This window comes from Agelaius phoeniceus, chromosome 4 (genome assembly GCF_051311805.1).
Source record: "Agelaius phoeniceus isolate bAgePho1 chromosome 4, bAgePho1.hap1, whole genome shotgun sequence".
Classification (NCBI taxonomy): Eukaryota; Metazoa; Chordata; class Aves; order Passeriformes; family Icteridae; genus Agelaius; species Agelaius phoeniceus.
The window spans coordinates 12,487,476-12,506,627 of NC_135268.1; the positions used below are offsets into that span (position 1 = coordinate 12,487,476).

General features: G+C 44.8%; 1 protein-coding gene across 1 annotated transcript; it reads right to left on the bottom strand.

Annotated features, from left to right (window-relative positions):
• Nucleotides 1–409: 409 nt before the first annotated feature.
• PPEF2 (protein phosphatase with EF-hand domain 2) lies at nt 410–15,224 on the bottom strand. Its single transcript, XM_054632487.2, has 16 exons — nt 13,644–15,224; nt 10,414–10,541; nt 9,815–9,872; nt 9,154–9,329; nt 8,015–8,129; nt 7,129–7,175; nt 6,561–6,727; nt 6,441–6,477; nt 6,207–6,356; nt 5,212–5,532; nt 4,287–4,472; nt 3,527–3,669; nt 2,902–3,008; nt 1,811–1,974; nt 1,171–1,258; nt 410–940 (listed from the first exon to the last, which is right to left on the bottom strand). Exons 1-16 carry the CDS (start codon nt 13,702–13,704, stop codon nt 759–761), a joined length of 2,130 nt encoding a protein of 709 aa, XP_054488462.1. The 5' UTR covers nt 13,705–15,224; the 3' UTR covers nt 410–758.
• Nucleotides 15,225–19,152: the final 3,928 nt, after the last annotated feature.

Below are 19,152 nucleotides of genomic sequence, written 5' to 3' on the forward strand. Positions count from 1 at the left end.
TCACATTCCACCCCAATTCACAAGCTGGAGTCCTACCATGCTTTGAAAATAACAAACCTGCAGCATAGGCTCCCTATCAGGGAGCTACTTGATCTACTGCCCTGGGCTTTGAAAATGAAATTATCTCAATAGATTTTTTTAAACAAGTCCCCCAGCTAGAGACAGTGTTGCATATTTGAGGTATTTTTCCATCATTCTGCTCTACTATGTGTACTTAGTAGCTCCAAACTTCCAGAGCAAGCTTACCACAGCAGAGGAACACCAGCAGGGAAGTAGGTGTCATCACTGGAACAGCACTGCTGCTCACAGAGTTAACTAGAGAAGAAATAAACAGCCAAGCAACAGCAGTCTGGAAAAAATGGTTTATTAAAAGGAAAGCTGCAATCAAACAGGTGCTACCTCATTAAAACACTGCCTACAAGTAATACATTGACTTCCACTTTACTGCTCTTCAATACACCTGTAACATTCTCTCACATTGACAAGAGAAGCTAAGTTGCATCTTCCCTTTGAGCAGGAAACTATTTAAAACACAGCTTCTTTTAAAAGCAGTCTGAATTGAAGTGCAGTCCATCTATTTCACCTGTTAGCCTCCCCAGATGGGTCACAGCTGTCACCTACAGTGATGTCTGTTTTGGGCACCTGCCTCCCCTTTCCCTGCTTGCCATCTGCAGGCACACTCTAGGTTAGGTGGGACAGTGGACAGTCCTGGCTTTGTAGAAATCAAGGCATGGGACGTGGCAGCTCCCGGCAGGTTCTCACGACGGGCACTGTCTGACAAGGCGGAAGGCTTCCAGGAACTCATTGAAGTCAATGTTTCCATCCTTGTTGAAGTCAATGCTGCGAACCAAGTCGTTAATGCCATCATCCGTGAGTTCAATGTTCATGTGGGAGCTGAACAGCTTCCAGGTTTGCTGGAATTCCTCAAAGGAGATGAGACCTGCAGAGGAGCATTTTACATGCTGCAGCTACATCTCCTAATGTGGAGAACACGGACTAAGACACAGCTCAAAGCAGCAGAGGCATAATACAAATGGGCATTGCAGAAGTGTGGGAGGGAGCAGGACCACCCAAGCCTAAATAAAAACACCTCTATACATACTAAAGCAAACTCCAAAGCAGAAGGGATCACAGAAGGCAGTGATCAACAGCCCCTGCACACCTGCTTACCTGAATGGTCTCTGTCTATGATCCTGAATATGGTCTCTAAGTTGGATCTGTTTCGATAAATGACTTCCAGCAAGCTGGACTGGATGTGCTGAAAGACATGATCACAGTTTTTATCCTGACAACACCTCTCCTTTCTCTGAGTTGTTACTGCAGATGTCTCCACAAGCAAGAATATTTTTTGCTCTCAAAAACTTGCCAGTAGTGCCTTATCAACCAAGTGTGTGATGACTGGACCCTCTGTGCAGCTGCAGAACAGACCATCAGCAACTTGTCCCTTCCCATTGGTGCTCTTCTGGGCTAACAGTGACCCAGGCTGCATTTTATAACCACTGCAGAGCTGCATTTGTTGGCTGTAATTAAGAAACTGCTACTTGGAGAGTGAAATACAGTTTTCCTACTCACCAGCCTGCATCCAAACTACCCCTAAATTTTGATTTCACATCCGTCATCTCTTTTTAAAAATGGGCTGGGTGCCTCAGGACTATTTGAGCTCAGGCAAAACTTCCTATAAACTTCAGTGTGATTTCAGGTTATGCAGGAAGCATCCACTGTCCTTTTGTACTAGAATTGATTTGTACGTGCCAGGGATCTGGTGAGAGGTGCTCACATCATGCTTTGATGGAAGGGGCTGAGTGCTTACCTCTTGGCTCCTCTGCTCCATGGCCAGATCATCCAGCCAGGATTTGTACTCCAGCATGCCGTCCTCGGCGCTGCGCACCAGCTGTGGCCTCAGCATTCGCCAGGGCAGTCCCAGCCGCAGCACTGACTCCACTGCTGTTGCCCAGTTGCTCAGAGTGATCTTTCCTGTACACAAAAGGGAGACACCTCTGGGACACAGGCAGCGGAAAGCACGTGAAGGCAAAGACAAAGCCTAAAACAGTGACACACACTCTAGGTGCTGCTGACAGCACAGCATTATTTCGCAGTGCAGGCATACATACACTTCCTACCCAAGCCTCAGCAAGGTTTTCGTCATTGCAACGTATCAAGGTTTATGAGGGTGCAAGCATCTGAACAAATGCCGGACACTAACTTTGGGTATTTCATTAGAAATTTTCAGCCCACTTCCCATTTTAGCAGCAGCTGTAACATCCGAGCTGGATTCCTATGAACAGTTTTACTGCCAGGGAAGAAAACAAGAAAGCAGTTCTCTCCATGAGCAGTTCTGCCAGCCACCATATCCCTTTTCTCCCCTGCCCCACCAGTAGACAGTTCTCAGCAGCACCTCTTGGTCACTGCATCAACATAGCACTCCTGTCTGCCACAGAGGTCAGAACTCTCAGCTCCTTCCTTAAGGCTCTGACAAAGATAACTGCCATTGAAGACATCCCTTGCTTTCCTCTTCCCAGTGATTTTAGACTTCAGGGATGAAGGGGCTCTAGAGACCACCCAGCCCTTCTCAACTGACACAACAGACATGTTCCAGGTCATCTTCCCCAGGCTTCATCAGTACTTCAGCTGCAAGGAGTTCTTCTAGGACCAGCCTCAATTACTGCACCTCAGGCTAATGACGTCCTGCTTTTTCAGCATCCCCACATTATGGTGTCACTCCAAGGCATCCACAGAGACAGTAACAGCAAATGACCTCTGGCAAGGTCTGATACAGCCTCCCCATGACAGCTGGTGACACCTGTCACTGAGCAGTCTCCCAGCGAGCCACAAACTCAACGTAGTCCCTTCAGCCCTATCTGACCAGGCAATGAACCCACACGTCCCTCAGCTCTAGGTTACCTGTATTGTCCCTGTCGTAGGACTTGAAGGCACTGATGAGGGCTGAGGTGTGAGCAAAGAGCTTTTCCCGCAAGGCTCGAAAGGCTGACTCCTCTACTCTGCTGATTCTAGAGGATGCAGAACAGAAGCACTTGAAGGACTTGCCCTGAATCACAAGAAAAACTGCACCTTCCCTCCCAGTGCTCTACCTGGCTTGTCCATGGATTGCCCACCCGACTGCTCTGCACAGCTACAGCTGCATCTCAGTGCTTGTGACAAGGCACTGCATGCCCAGGGCACAGCTCCCTGCAGCTGGTGCCACAAGTCCCTGCATTCATTTGTGAAGTAACAACCCAAAAGAGAGCTTCAGCAAAGATCAGAAGTTAACACCTGACATGGAAAAGAGAAGCTGAAAAATATCAGCAAGCTTTAGAAAAATCCCCTTGGAATTTTGTTAATAATCCCTTCTCAACCCTTGAGCTTTCCTCAGTAACTTCAAGTACAAAGCGTAATCCCTCCTGTAGAGCTATTCTTTAGAAAAATCAAGCTGTGAAAGTTCATCTCCAGAGTCAAGCTTTCTAAAAGCTCACAAAGTTTTCCCTTAGGGAATTTTGACTTGGCAAATAGAGCAACTAGAAAGCCTTGCCTTTGGGTCATAGTGAGCAAATGGGCCGTCTTGTTTGCTTGATACTGAACAAAGTGGGGGATGAGGTCTGGTCCCAGCTTCACATAGGCTCCCCTGTTGCTGCCAATCTCATAGTAGTTTGAGGCTGAAAAGATGGTCAGCACCTAATCCCAAAAAAAAGGGCATTTGCAGGCAGTACATTAATCCTGTAATATTGATATACATATGAACAATACACCCAATCCCCTCCAGAGTCCACAGACTGTGAAAGCATCCATCTTATATGGAGAAGAGGGAGAGCCAGGTGGCAGCTGGCCTGGAAGCCATGCAGGTGTGAGTTCCTTGTGGGTGGCAGTGGTCACATGTGGATCTGGCCACATGTTGGGCTTCTACAATTTTCCTGTGCTCTCTCCCAACAATTCTGCTCTCCAGAATCCAAGTACCCTGATGAAGCCACTGATCTGACAGCATCTTCTGAAAACAGAACTTGGCTGCAGCAGCTCAGTAGCACCCTTTTGTAGCTCATCTGCAGGAGCAGCTGCACTAAGTAGGGGCCATAGCACAAGTGGGTTCAGATATTTTCTCAAGCACCACACACAAGGACACAGTTTGCCTGTGCATCCGTGTCCCCGCACTTCAGTTAAATAAGCCTGTTCAAGGATTTTGCATGTGCTTAAAGTCCCACTGGAAGAAATGCAGAACTGAGACAGCCACCCCCCCCCAGAAACCCCATCCTGACAGGATGGAAACCCAAGTGCCCTTCACACCACCCCCAGCTGACCTTGCGGCTGTGACAGAACTCATAGCCCTCTTGCTTGCACTCGTGAGAGCGGATCAGGAACTGCAAGCTGTACTTCTCAAGGAACTTCTCCGTCACATCAGGCCCAAAGTAGCAGCCACCACCTCGCACCTTATTTTCTCTGCAGCCCTCCTGAGGCATGGGGTCACTCCAGAGGATGTCTAAAACCTGAAAGGATTGGCAAAGTTCACTAAGAAAATACAGCTCAGTCTCGGAATCTCTCCCTACACTGCTGCTATAACCAGAGTGCAAGGGAACAGACATTTTTCCTGCATTCCAGCTGAAGACTGTCACAGACTTGGGCCACCTCAGAACTGGCAATATTGTTGGCCATGAGCTACAGGCACATCCAAAGTGTCTGGGGAAAGAGGGATGTGCATTAGTCAGGCCTGATACAAGCTTTGCCTCTGCTAGCATTAAGATTCCAAGAGCCTTGCCTGTCTTTCTCCATCCTAAAACACAAGTCCCAGGGCAAGAACAACTAGCAGATCCTGAGATCCAGATTAGTAGGCTTAGTATAAAATGCCTTTGTTCTCTAGCCAGGACCTTCCATAGCCTCCAGAAATACAAGTGCTAACTCAGTAACCACTCTGTGGATTAAGGCCTAATCCCTTTAACCCTGACTTCAGTATACAGTGCTACAGTGAAAAGGTGTGCAGCACTGGAAGGTCACATGTAATATCAACCAACTAACAGTGGTGTCAGAGTACACAGAAGAGACTCCTAGGCTGGAAAAACAAGGAAAGGAAGCCCCCAGCTGCTCCTCCTAGGAGGTAACAAAAGTACCAATGAAACGTCCCCATGGCCTCACAGAGCACCCCTTCCTGGCCACCTACCACTGAATGACCAACTGCTGCAGGAGGCACCCACAGCACATCCAGCTCAGGACCCTGCTAAGACTCCTCACCTGCTTCCACTCCTCCTGGAGAGTCCAGCACGGCTCATCCGCATCCTTCAAGGAGACCATGCTGGAATAGGTGAGCTCCTCTGGCTCTGACTCACTGATGTCCACCAGCCGGCGGCACGTGTCGATTTGTTCCTGCACCGTCTGCCGGAGCCACCTGGAGAACTCCCGCCTGTTGGCTGTGCTGGGAGCCTGGGCTGTCTGAGGCTGCAGAGATAACCTGGGAGCTGCATCAGTGCCTGATTCGCTCTCCCCATTTATGGCCTGGATTTGTGGTTTTCCACTCGATTCCTTCCTTTTCTTCAGCCTTAACACAGAAACAAACTGAAAGATATGAGAGAAATGGAGCTGATAACACAGCATGAAACCCAGACCTCCAGCTCTAATGTCTTCCATTGGCAGACTTCAAGTGATCCAAGCCTCACTCCCTTCTTTCCATCAACTGCTCCTTGACTATAGGGAACTATTAGTGCCATCCTCTTAGACAAGCCATCCTGGGTTTGCAGCTGGGCCTCACACCCATCTCATCTCGCTCTTCCTCATTGATTTCCTGCATACAGATTTCATCTGGAATGGGAACTATGCAGTAGAGCAAAGGAAGCATGAATGACTAATGCAAGAGTTGCGATTTTATTTGGAGAAGGAAAGGGGTATTTCCTAACTGAGTGAGTGAGGCAGAGGCAAGTTAAATGATTTATTAAACTCCTTCTGGAAATCTAGGGGGTAAAAGCAGGCTAAGGAACTGTGGGACGATGTCTCATCATCACTGCATTTTTACTTCAGCACCACCAGCACATATTCCAGAAACCAACAGTGCTCCATCGCTTCACAGCTCCTGACACACACTAACCAAAGCCTATACCTAAACACAAGCTTGTCTAGGAAGACCATCTGTTAGATTTGTCTTGTCAACAGCTAAGATGGCATGTAGAAATGAGCTTCTCACCACAAATCAGCAACACTGTTGTCTCTTGCAATAACTGGGAAATAAAACCTACTCTGTTCCTTTGAATTTTCTCAAGCATATCCAAGTCAGTGGTGTCAGAGATGCCCCCGTGAATAATGAGGACTTTCTGATCAATCAGGGTGGCCAGGGGCAGCCAGCAGAAGACATTCTGAAACATCCTCAAGATTTTCTTCCCATGCACCTGAGAGAAAGAAAAAAGAGATAAAGCATCCAGTCTTCTAAAGGCATATCTCCCATGGTAAAGAAGACACAAACATAGGCCTACCTTGTATTTCTGCATCACTTCCTTGGTGAAACCATAGCTAAAGGAACAGGAGAAAGGAAGCTCAGTGGGATTTTGCACAAGGCCCTCGACATGGCGCTCAGCCCTGCACAGAAGCCGTACCGTAAGTTCACCATGTGGTCCTCATGGTTCCCGCGGTTGAGATGAACCTCCTTGGGATAGATCAGGAGGAAGGTAAAGAGGATAACAAGGATCTCAAGGGACTGCTTGCCTCTGTCTACAAAGTCCCCATTGAACACGTAGGACTTGGAAGGGGAAGGAAGGCCATTCTGTAAAAGCAAGGAACAGGTGGATGTCACCAGAGAGGCTTCTCCAAGGTGTCCATATGCCCTCCCCCCAGCTGCAGCCTCTCACTCCTGTCCTAGGTTACAACAGACCCTTGCTCATCTTTATACTGTGGGCCCCAGCAGTGAAACTGGCAGTCACAAAGAGTTGTCATTGCTATCAGCACTAGAAAAACACCCATTGGCACTAACAAAATGGACATGGATATCAGATTTTCTAGTCAGCAAGGGAATAAGCTACTGATTTGTGAAGCCATTTAAAACCAATCCAATTGACTTGGAGAATTGCACATGAATGGCCCAATTTTGCAAACATGTCTCAACATGACCCATGGAATACCCATTGCAATGCCTGGACATCCTCCCTCTCCAAATTTGGTGCCTACCTTGTAAAAGATGAGGAACAGGTCATCCAGCTGGCCGTGTAAGTCTCCTGAAAAGCACAAAGAGATGAGTCACACTATGTTTACCTTGGACTTAAAAAAAACACCAACACCTAACTTGCTATGAGCTAGGTCCTTTATAAATTAATCAGCACAGAAATACTTTGGGAAGCACAAGCCTAGAGGAAAAGGACACAAGATAAGGCTTGAGCTGAAGTCTGAGAAGGTCAGTTAAAAAAACCTACACCATCTGCTGAAGACTGATTTAGAAGCTTTGGTCATTTATCTCTTGTGATGGCACATCCTGGCACAAGATTGTCATTATGTGGGAGAAAGCTTAGCATTCAAAATTACAATCTAATTGTCATTTAACATAATATTGGAGAGAGAGGTTTGTTTTCCAGAGGCTGGCTGCATGCAAAAGTCTGTACTATGTATTTTTCAGAAATATCTCAACATTTTAACATTAGAGTAGGAAAAAAGTAAAAAGCTTTGTCTCAAGTTTACTTATACCATGCAAAGATGCATTGACATTCTGGATCTGCATGCACGCGCTGGTGCTCACCCAGAAAGGCTCCAGGATTTTGTTTTTAAATAATCCCAGACCACAGAACAGGTCAGATCACTACCAAGTTTTGTGACTAGTCCTCAGCTGGATGTGATTTCTGTGGTTTAGTAAAACAACTCTGAATTTGGGGTGAGACAAAAAAATACCACCTGGGTATTTCAGACAGACCCAGCTGCCTCTCAAGGCATCACACACTTTGCTTATAGAGAGCATTGTGTTCCACATTCAGAACAGAGAGGGGCATCGTGCTCTCAGTATCACTCTCTCTCTGCCCCACCCTCCTACAGGAGCATTCCACCCCGGAGGCTGCAAGGGACCCACCACACACGGTGATCTCCTCGCTGTAGCAGGTGGAGACATGGCTGATGTTTGGCAACTGCTTGAGGTGCTTCCTGGTCTCATGCAGGAGGTTTAAGACATAGCGAGCATGGAGCTGCTACTAGGAGAAAGTAAAGGGATTAAAGCAGGAAATCAGTGGCCTCTGAGCAGCACCACTGTGGCTGTCAAGACTCCACCAGGATAGCCTGGATGGCAGAAATTCTCCCTGGAATGGCAGTCTGTACTGACCTATGGGCTTACAAACAAGATGAGGGAAATATTGGGAAACAGCAGGATGGCAGACACTTGCACAAAGCAGCCCAGACTCAGCACTGAGAGGGCTGGCAAAGCAACCCTAAAGCCCCAGCACCTTGTGGACAAGGCTATACCCACTAGGCGACACCACCTCCAGGAGCAGCAGAAATTCCAGTCCAATATCACAGGTAAGAAAGTTGCTCCTCTAGATCTTTCTTAGCTTTTCCACATTGAATCAGTCTGTGAGTTTCCGCGTGTCCTGCAGTGATAGATATGCTCAAAGCCGGGGCGTAGGCATTTAATACAGCAAGGACATGAGACACCTTTGGGTTAGAAGTTCTCTTTGGAGAAGGGATGTTTTGACCTATTTTGCAGTTCAGCATATCAGCTGAGGGATGGCAGCAGAACACTGCAATTGTATGAAGGCTTGTCTTGTTAGTTCTGGAGTGGTACTCAACTTCCTTATCAAAAAAACTCACAATTTACATTTTAAACCGGGGTCCAAGTTGCATAGCACAAAACACTGTAATTCGCTGTTTTCCTCTGGGCCATCCTGTACCTATTTACAAATCAAGAAATTTGAACAAAAAATGATGAAAAGTCTCAACATGAGCTGTTGCTGATTTTTTCCTTTAAAAATGAAATTCAGGTTAATATTGGTACACCCCTACGTAAAGTGTTCCGTTTTGTCAGGAGTATATTTTCAGGAAGAACATTTCTATGGCATAAGGAAATACCATATAGTTTCCAACCCCATTTTGTTTGACAGCCAGCCAGCTTGTTATACTCCAGTCAACTGAGCTTGGTAAGAAAGTTAAGACCAAATTATCTATCCTACACCCCTGTTCAGAGAAGGGGAGAGCATGGTACCTTTTTGGGATCCTTACCTGTTTCTGTTGGAAAGCTTCCAGCAAGGCCGTGGCATGGTCAGGGAGGAGTGGGAAAGAGAGATGGGGTCCGGTGTAGGAGTCTGGCACCTCTATGGATTCATAGTCACAGTATTTTTCCAGCTCTGCCTCTTTGTAACTTTCCCCACTTACAAACATGCGACTGATAAAATCCCCTGGAGAGCAGATTAGTGTGGTTGATTTAAAAAATTTAAAAAAAACCAGAAACAGACAAAAAAGTAGATAATTGGCTCCAGGTACCATCCTAGTAATTTGTTACAGAAGAGCTGTTTAGTTAGGCTGGCACTCAGGAGCAATTGCAGCCATGGATGCTGGGTACTGCTTGGCACTGCTACAAAACTTGCAGTGGGGGAAAGGCTGCAGAGACAAATGTCACTGTGCAGTGTGCACCATTCTGCCATTCTGTGACAACATACCGAACCTTTATGCCTCCTTCCAGCTCCTAAGAGCAGGAATTGCCCCACATCCCTTACACAGCTCATAGTCTCCAAACAATTCACTCTCTAATCCTGATGCTGTCAGTCTTGGGACTTGGCCACATGTGCCATCCTGAAGATTGCCCAGCACTGGACAATGAATTATACAGGGTTCAGCCTTCAGAGCTGCTGGTGCCACATCTACAACGAGCACACAAACTTACTCTCTTTGCTGCTGCTTGGTGTGAACTGGTCCATGAGGTAACTGAAGAAGTTGTGAAGCTGCAGGAAGATGGAGAGCCCATCATTCACCCCGGAATGAAATTGATCAGAGTAGCAACCTATCATCATCATCTTTCTGGAAGTTTTACCTCTGCCCTCCTCATGCTGTCTGGTATGTACAGCAACTCTCATTGAACCAATTTAAGTTTTGACTTTCTTGAGATGAAGTCAAAACAGTGGCTTTACCTTCAGCCACAGGCAGAAGTATGCTATGAGCCCTTCCTTTCCCTGCAAAGCAGCCATTTAAGAGAATTTTAATCAAAGTTAAAACATAACAAACCAAATAGACTTGCCTGTTGTGTTCAGACTCCAGAAAAGCTCTGTTAAACGGCTCTTGGGGCTTGTTTTTGAGGTTCATTACTTTGTTTTATGCAACACAAGCAGCCAGGGAATTAATAGGTTAAAAAGGGGCAGGAAACCCAGTCCCTGGCCCACTGGAGCACTTAAAGGGTGACCAGCTAGCACCCAAAAAGGCAGAGTCTGGCACAGAAACCACATTGCTATGTGTTTTTCCTACCTGCTCTTATCCTCAGCCCCATACCTTGATCTGATCCTGCTCGCAGGAATACTCAATGGATTGAAAGATTCTCCAGGTGCAGCGGCGGCGCATTTCCAGCCGAGCCACGTGGCGCCGATACCACTGCTGGATCAAGACAGCTGCCTTGAAAGCTGGGGGACAAGAACAGAACCAAGCTGCTGAGCAGCACTGCCTGCAGCTGAGGCACCTGCAGCAGCTCCTTCCCCACCCCCCTAAACATGGAGGAGAACCTTTCCTTTTCAGGAAAAAGTTACCAGGAATTGTATTCTTGTGCCTAAGGGCAAAAAATCTCTTTTTGCCTTCTTTCTTGCAAGAGGTTGACCTGACCCTGACTGCCCAGAGACCTCTGAAGCACTTCCAGCCATTGCTGCTGGTTCCTTCAGCACCAGTGTTAACAACAAATTACTAAGGCCTGTAAGCCCTAACATGTTCTTCCATATTATTAGACAATATCCTCCCTTTCTACCTACCTTGATCATTTTTATGTCCCTCTTACCATCTCTAGGTGCTGCGTCTTCAGGAAACCAGAAATTTAACTGAGGCCATGCAAAGAGTTGGGGGAAGACTGGATACCAAGTTTTCTTCTAGAGCCTTAAAAATATGGGTATTTTCTATCTCTCTTTATGCCAAATAAATACCTCAGTTTTTGCAGTTGTGGAAAAGCTTTAGAAGGACTCTACACTAGCATAAATATCAACATACCATTACCTTACAATAGAATAAAGACAAAACTACACCCACAGTAAAAAAGGGGAGGCAGAACTTTGGCCATTAATGGCACAGAATGAACGAGATGCCAAAATTTCCAGGTGCCTGTTTGAGGTTCAAGCCACAGCCAGTGCTGACACCAGATGCTTCCTACCAAATTATGGCTATCTGCCCTTTAATCTTTTAAACACAGTGTCTGTATTCTCCCAATTCCAGTGTGTTCCCTTCAAAAATTATTTCAGATGGGGTGAGTGCATATTTCAAGTGAAGTACATTGGTGTACTTTCACATTTTATTTTTCAAGTTCTGCCACAAAATTTTACCTCCAGAATCTCTCATCCTCCTTAGCTGTCCTTGATCCCACTTGGACCAGCTCTGCTTCTTGGCATCTCTCTTTGGATTACACTGCATCCCTTCCTGTTCCTTTCTGGGGCCCCACCCATGAGCCGTACACTTAAAACATCTTCTAACACTGCTTCTCTGTCATCTTTAGCTGACGGGGGGGATGACTGCTGTATCCACAAGCTGGCTTCAAAATCCAAGGGAAACAACAGAGGTAGGGAACTAGGCCTGCTGCAGAAAGTGTATTCCCCTGCCACATTCACCAAAGCAGGGAGAGCAATGGGAGGTGTGTGGGAAAATCTTCATTAAAAAGAGGAAAATCCTCACCCCCTACCCAAAGGCTTCTATACTGAGAGATCATATTAATTCAGTCAGCTTACATTAATTACACAACAAATGGCCCTCCAAGTACTTCAGCAGGAGACAGCGACCTTTGCCTAATGAAGGTATACCAATGGATTATACATTGAAAATAATAATCCTTTTAAATCATTATTCTCTTTCAGCACTGGGAATTGCAGAGCACAAAAAAAGATGATTACAGCTGCTCTTCAGCAGGGGTGTGAGAGAACCTGAAGTTGTGGGCAAGAAGGTAAGATTTGGCAAACTTTAACTCAGGAATAACTTCTGTATTCTTTGCCTTCTCTCTTGCTGAGAAAATGCTTACTGATCTGCTGGGCTGTGAAAAAAATTCCTTGTGATAACTCCACACATACCAATGAAAACCAAAACCTTAGAAACAGTAAAAACTTAAACCAATGAGAGACATTTTATCAAGTGCACAGTTAACATAAATACCACCGTCAACAGCATTTAAGCCCCAGATAGGCAAGGCGCTGGTTTTTACTCTGCTTTTATGGAGACTGACTGTGCAATTGAAAAAGCCAGGTAGTCTAATTCAGCAGGTTACCTGGGTGAGTTATATCTGGCAGTGTTTGTATAATTTTGGGGGAAAAAAAATTAACAGAGAAGAGAAAGATTTATCCACATTTTATGATGATCTAAACCATGTATCAGATAACCTGCTGAAAGCATAGCAAAGTGGCAGCACTTAAACCAGACTACACTCCAAGGCAGGCTTGAAAACAGCTTTCAGACCTTGGACAGGGGGACAGGGATGACATCTGGCACTCTGCATTTGGGCACCAAGTCCTAAGCAGCTGCCCTACTGCAAGTGGCCAAATCTGAGGCGTGTTGAGAACTAAAGGCTACAAATTCAGAGAGGGTTTAGTGCTGTGGCTGAGCTATCAGGTGTACTACAAGGTCTCACATAAGTAACTAGTGTTGTGTTACACTTGCTCATCTTAAAACAACCCTGAATTTGTTGGGAAAGTCCATGGACCTCTGGTGCTATGGGTGACAGGTAAGTCTAAGTTAAATAAAGAGTTTTTCAATAGTGGACAGTAGCAAACAAAAGTGTGAGTCACAACCTTATCCCCACTTCCAATCCTTATTTTCTTCTCCAAATACTTGCAAACAGTTTGCCCCATCCTGCTGTTCTGCCAGTGCTCATGACTGCATGATTCAAACATGGAAAAGACTTTATTTACTTTTTAGCTCTTCCTTATATCTAAGGTCTTCCTCATCAACTCCTTTGCTCTGCAGCAGACACAGGCACACACCCACAAAATTTATACCATTACAGAGGGCTTCAAAAAATAAATCACCACAACTTTGAGAGCCATAGACGTCTGGATTATTAACAGAGATTAAGAGCACTGTGCTGATGTAATTAGACAAAATGCACACCTTTTGCTTGACAGCTTTATATAGCCACACCATCTCACCTTCTTTGTAACTAGATTTATTTTGGCTGCACTTGCAAGAGCCTTGGAAAATAATCCAGGAGAAGCAGCAGGGGACATCTGTCTCACTGTCAGCCTACACAACACCTGCATTACCCAGCAAGTGTTTCATCCAGCAGGTGTTGGTGCTAACTGTAGCTTTCTTCTCTAGTTAGGCTTGGGTGGATTTTAACCCACTCCTTGTCTAAATAGCTGTTATTTCCTCAAGCCTGTTGTCTTCTGCCTGACACCTAAGAATCCTTGTCACAGGATACTCAAAGACAGAGCCTCACTTCAATGCTATGACGAACACACAGAGGAGAAATGCATTCAATGCAACCTCCCAAAAGCACATGCAGGAGAAAACAGGATAAGATCACTTTTCTAAGAATCACTCACCATTTTCAGACTTCTGCAGGGAGTACTTGTACTGAACATTTACAGAACTACCAGATCCCATGTTGTCCAACCGATGGTCCAACGTTGCAGAATGGCCCAGTGTCACCAAAACCACAAAAGAGATGCAGGGAAGACCATTTGGTCAGAATCAAAACAGCTGCAACATGTCTCCAGTGCCAAGAATCTACAATTAAATATATTAACACTTAATATCAATGATCAGAGGGCCTCTCTTATGCCCAAGTACATTTTACTCTACCAGGTTTCTGCAGCTACTCCCAGACATTCAGATGAAGATTTCTGTCTCACTGCTTCACATTGCAAGTGAGCTTTATAAACAGGAATCAGTTCAGCAACTTTAGCTACCTGCATAAAAATAGATCTTGTGATTGTTTGGCAAACATATAAAAAGCTTTTCAATAATGATCAAGAACTACTAAAAAGTCATTAAGAAGTAGTATGTGGAGACAAACATTCTGTAGTGCAGACAAATATTCATATAGTGCCCTGCAAAGGATAGCTCATTATGAGGGGTGAACACAAACCTGATATTTATTCTAGCTAGCAGGAAGCTAAGTCTAAAATAGCAATTAGTTATCAGAAGAAAATAGCCAGCTTTGTTAAACACTGCTTGCCTTCATTCTCATGCATCTGCTTGAGTGTGGGAGTGTATTATGCCATCAATTGCCAGTATAAAACGACAGACATCCAGACTTTAGTAAGTTCACTACTGCGGAAGTGCTGGTCAGGGTAAACAGATCCTAATGGAAGACTAGGTCAAACTCTGAAGTCTCTCACTTTGAGGGTAACCAGAATGTCATTCACAGACATTTTCCCTCTGGAAAATAAACAGTCACTGCCAAAGCAGCCCCAGGCTGTATCACTGAAGAATTCAACAGATTTTTATTTTCCCCTGACATTCAGGGAAGACAAAGCTGAGAAATGGAGAGAAAGAAATAAACACTTGTAGAAATGTTAAGGCTGGTGTTGGCAGGAGAACATAGCTCAAAGCATTTTGAAGGGTCAGGACAGAGTCACTACAGAGGCACCTCTGCCCAGGAGAAGGAAAAGTCCTCCTCATTTCCTCACTGCAATCCTTTTGCCTCCTTCAATCTCTTTCCACCTCACCCACGTCTTTCCTCTCAAAATAGCTGAGATCCGCACAAACACTAATTGAAGGAGCGTGTCCGGTGTTGTGTAAGGTGAGTGATCCACGTTGGCTCAGGAAGGTGAGCCCTGCTCAGCCACACCACAGCACCAGGAGATTCTAAAGCACAGCAAAAGCTGCAACTCTCTCTCCCTTCCCCAGGATGCTCAGCTGTACAATGGCATCCTCACAATGCCATAAGCAGGTGACGCAACAGGGTACATCACAATGTTCTCAGCAAAATACCTACATTCTTGTTTTATTCTAACAGTGTCATTTTATATCAATGGCACAGATGGCCTGAAATCACTGCCAAATGACACCCAGTTTTACCTAGCTCCTTACCTTCTTTGTGCTCAAACAATGCAGATACTCTGACAGCTTTCCAGATTATTAACTACTCCAAGGGACAACTGCACACAAAACTCACCAGTTATAGCTCTTGTTTGTAACCTCCAGTACCAGGAAAATCAGAGTTCAGGAAGAAGTCCAGAACTTCTGAACATAGGCCCATCTGGCCTATACAAACAAAAATTTCACTTAATAACGCAGATCTGAAGATTTCGACAAGTTTTAGGTTTCCAGAGAAGCAATGGTAAAAATTATTAATTCTGCATTGGCCCCTTGCCCAAGAATTAGAACACTTCTAGGTAACTTTTAAAACAATGGAGAACAAACTTGAAGCAAGCACTCAAGTATGGTGTTCAGTACTTTGCCTGCTGAGGATGTGTTTGGGATACCACCTGCCTGCTTTGATAAAACGCAACCACGGATTTGAAGTCACCTTTGGCAACAATTTTTCTCTTATTTCCTTCTCTCCCTGCAAAACAAACAGGCATTTATTATTTGGGTAGCCCTACTTTAAACACATTTTTGCCATCCATAGCAAGGAAGAGCCTAGTGTTAGTGTCCCCTAATTATCATATCATAAAAAGGCTTATCAACAGGTCCCTCCCAAGCAGTTGCTGGAGCCATGAACTTCATGTGTTGCCCTCAGATTTTTGTTAGGGCCACAACCTGAGCAAAGGAGTGCACAGGAATAAATCAGGCTCCAATGGAATCAAACCTGTTCCAGGGCTGGAAGGACTGAGGAAGAAACAGAACCAGTCCAATTGCTCAGCACCTTGGATCCTTCCTCATCCACCCAACAGTGACATGTACCCTTCCCTTCCTAAATTCCTGCACCTAAGAAATGGAAGAGGAACAGAGACCAGTCAAGGGACAGACTCAAAGACTGGATGAACTGAGCATCAGCACCACTTCAAGTACAGGTTGTCTCAACTTCCAAGTGAGAAACATGGTTCATCCAGGAAACAGCCAGCTACCAAGCACTCCTTCCTCATCTTGCTCTTGCCTGCCACTCCTCTCCTGCAGAAGTACTTCCTTCTCTCTGGTGCAATCAGGAGGCCTCTGTAACAGGTTTTCCTCACACCTCCTTCGCACTGGGCTGTCCCTGGCACATGCCATGGCACAGAGCACCTGCCAGCGAACACCCACCTTCTAAAACCAGGTGACAAAAGCCACCACAGACACTTAAACTACCACTAAAAAGGCACGGACTTGAGAGCCCCACATGGACACAGACAACCAGTGGAACACCAAGTACAGGCCCTCAGGAGAAGGCCGTACACACATAGAAAAGATACACATTCCCTACCACAGGAGGTAATGTTTGACAGACAGGAGAGAGACATAGCAGCCAGAATCCATGCACTTCCTGAGCCACTGGGTAATACCGTTCTTGCAACTCTTCAAACACAAACAGAGGACTTGCTCAATAACACCATCTGGTACCCCATGAAATTCAGGCAAGGAAACCTTGCACAAATCCACTTGAGTCAAACGCCCCAAAACCCAAACTACAAAAGCCTAGGTACATTTCCTGGCTTAGCCTAATTATTTTAACATCTCCAAAACCAAAGCAAGGGACAGCATTCGGAACCAAATCCAACACACTGGGACCTTATGCACCTCATATATCTTTGCAGAATGTGGTGCTCATACCACAAGACCTGCCAGAAATAACTCAGCTAATGTGAAGCCTGCTCCTAGGGAAGGTGACATTTCATGCATCGTGAACAGGATGCCCACTAACCTGACAGTTTTATAGACATTCCAGCAATGGAAGGAATAGGTGGGCAGAAAATGGAAGGCAACAGGGAGATCATAACAGACTAGAAAGTTTACTAGGGAAAAAGCTAAAAAAGATGTTGGAGGGAAAAAAAAATTAAGTTCTGCTAAAAGAAAAACAGTAAGAGTTTAAGAGCTACAGATTATTTAAAAACCAAATACTTCTCCCAAGGATAACAATGCTAGCTAGCACTAGGGAAAGTGATGATCCTGTCTTGCCTCAGAGTAAATACCTCTGTATGGCCCACGTGCACATCAGACCTGGCACCACTCATAGCTGCAAGCAAGATGGTGAAGTGTGTTTTATTTCAAACACACAACCACATAGTTACTGCAGTGCCAGAAAGGGGAATTGCAGATACCAAACTCCCAAATGCAGCTTTATACACCTTGGCATATGAAAAGGATATTTTATCTTAAACTTTAAGCTACTTCTGAACACAAAACCCTGTTGCCAAGAATTAAAAAGAAAGATGCAACTTACCTTGCCAAGTCCTAATTTATGGATTTGTTGAGACAAACACAACTGAAGCTCTCCACTTGATAAATTTTGGTTGTGTTCAGTACCCAAATGATCGCTGATTTCTGATGCTATTTTTTTAGTTACAGATGCAAAATCTCCTCCTCAGAATCCAAATAGGAAAGTAAGATGTTCCCTTGGGCAGGCAGCACAACAAGCCATGTCTCTGTGCACGTGCAACCCAGAGCTGGTGCAGACACTTTGAGTTATTTACTGCCCAGTTATGAACAGACTTAAGAATCCTCTACCACGTGACACTTAATAAAGGCTACAGATCTCAACTGGATTAGGATTACTGAAGGGATTATGAATGAGAAATACAGCGTGTTGGCCTCTCATCCTCAGAGTCAGCTCTTACACACTTGCAAGCTGCCCTCTGCTAAATGCAAGCTTCTGGAGGAAAAATGATTCCAAGTTTCACCCCTTATTTGTGTTGGGCTGAACAAGTATTTGGTGCTTCGTAGCTAGGGAATCTACAGAGCAGAAAAAAGCAATGATAATTTATCTTGTTTTATTACTTCACAATTCCAGGGCTTGAGAAAACAGGAAAATCACTGTTCTTTCCAGTCTTTAAAAAGTGTACACACAGAGCAGATGAAATCTCACACAGATATATGACCGGCAACCTATTCAAATACCTATAAATGATCCACTCCTTTTTTTTTTTTTTGAAAAAGCAATGTCCACAAAATCATAGAATACCAGGCAACACAAATACTTCCAGAATGTTTTGGTCCAGTCTTTCTTGGTCAAAGACTGTCACAAAACATCCAAACCTACCAAAAAACCCCAATCACTGTTACATTTTAATGTTTCCAGCATTAAGATGGTTTTGTTTAAAGTATTAACAATCGCATCTCTGCATTTTTATCAAACTTCAATTCTTATCACAAGTACCTTAGCTACTCACATGTTAAATATCTTACAGCTTAGATATATCACTCAGCAGTTGATCAGTATTTATATTTTTAGCTTGTCATTAAACTAAAACCAGGAAGTTATATATCCTGTGGGTTAGCAGAAAAGCATTCAAGGTGGCAGAAAAGCTTTATTTGGTTGGCAGTCAGCCTCTTGGAGTGTTGGTTACCACAGATAATGCAAGGCTTTCAAGAAAGTAATTTATAAGGAAAAGAAAACAAACTATATTCCTCGCTTGCTTAAACCACGTAACTCCAAACAGCTGCTCAGCCAGACACAACAGTGGAAGCAAATTGCTTCTTGAATACTCCTAGGTACTAACAACTTTGACATTCTAGATTGTTAGTACACATTGAAACAAACATTGGGCCAAATTTATATACCAGAGCATCTTGGCACACACCTGCCAGAGGATCATCAGCCTAATGCTGCAGAGGTCAGAATGACTACACAAAAGCACACCTGTAAGGATCCTGCAACTGTGGGCAGCTGTTATTTAAAAGAAAACCTGGTGGGATCACAAATCAGTGCCTACTCTGTGAATTAAAGCAATGGCATTTTCTGGAATCTCAAAGATAGTGAGCATTTTAAAATCCTGCTCCAGGAACTCTTCTTCAGCTTTGTCATTGGCTGCTGTACATCTCTGTCTAAACTGGGTCAAGGCACAGCTTGCAGCACTTTTATCCATGCAAGGGGAGAGGATGTAGGTAAGTAGGTTATGAGACTCAGCACAAGGAGATAAAGGGCCCTCAGCTCCAGAAGGTGCTCTCAGAGCAGTTTGCATAACCAGTGCA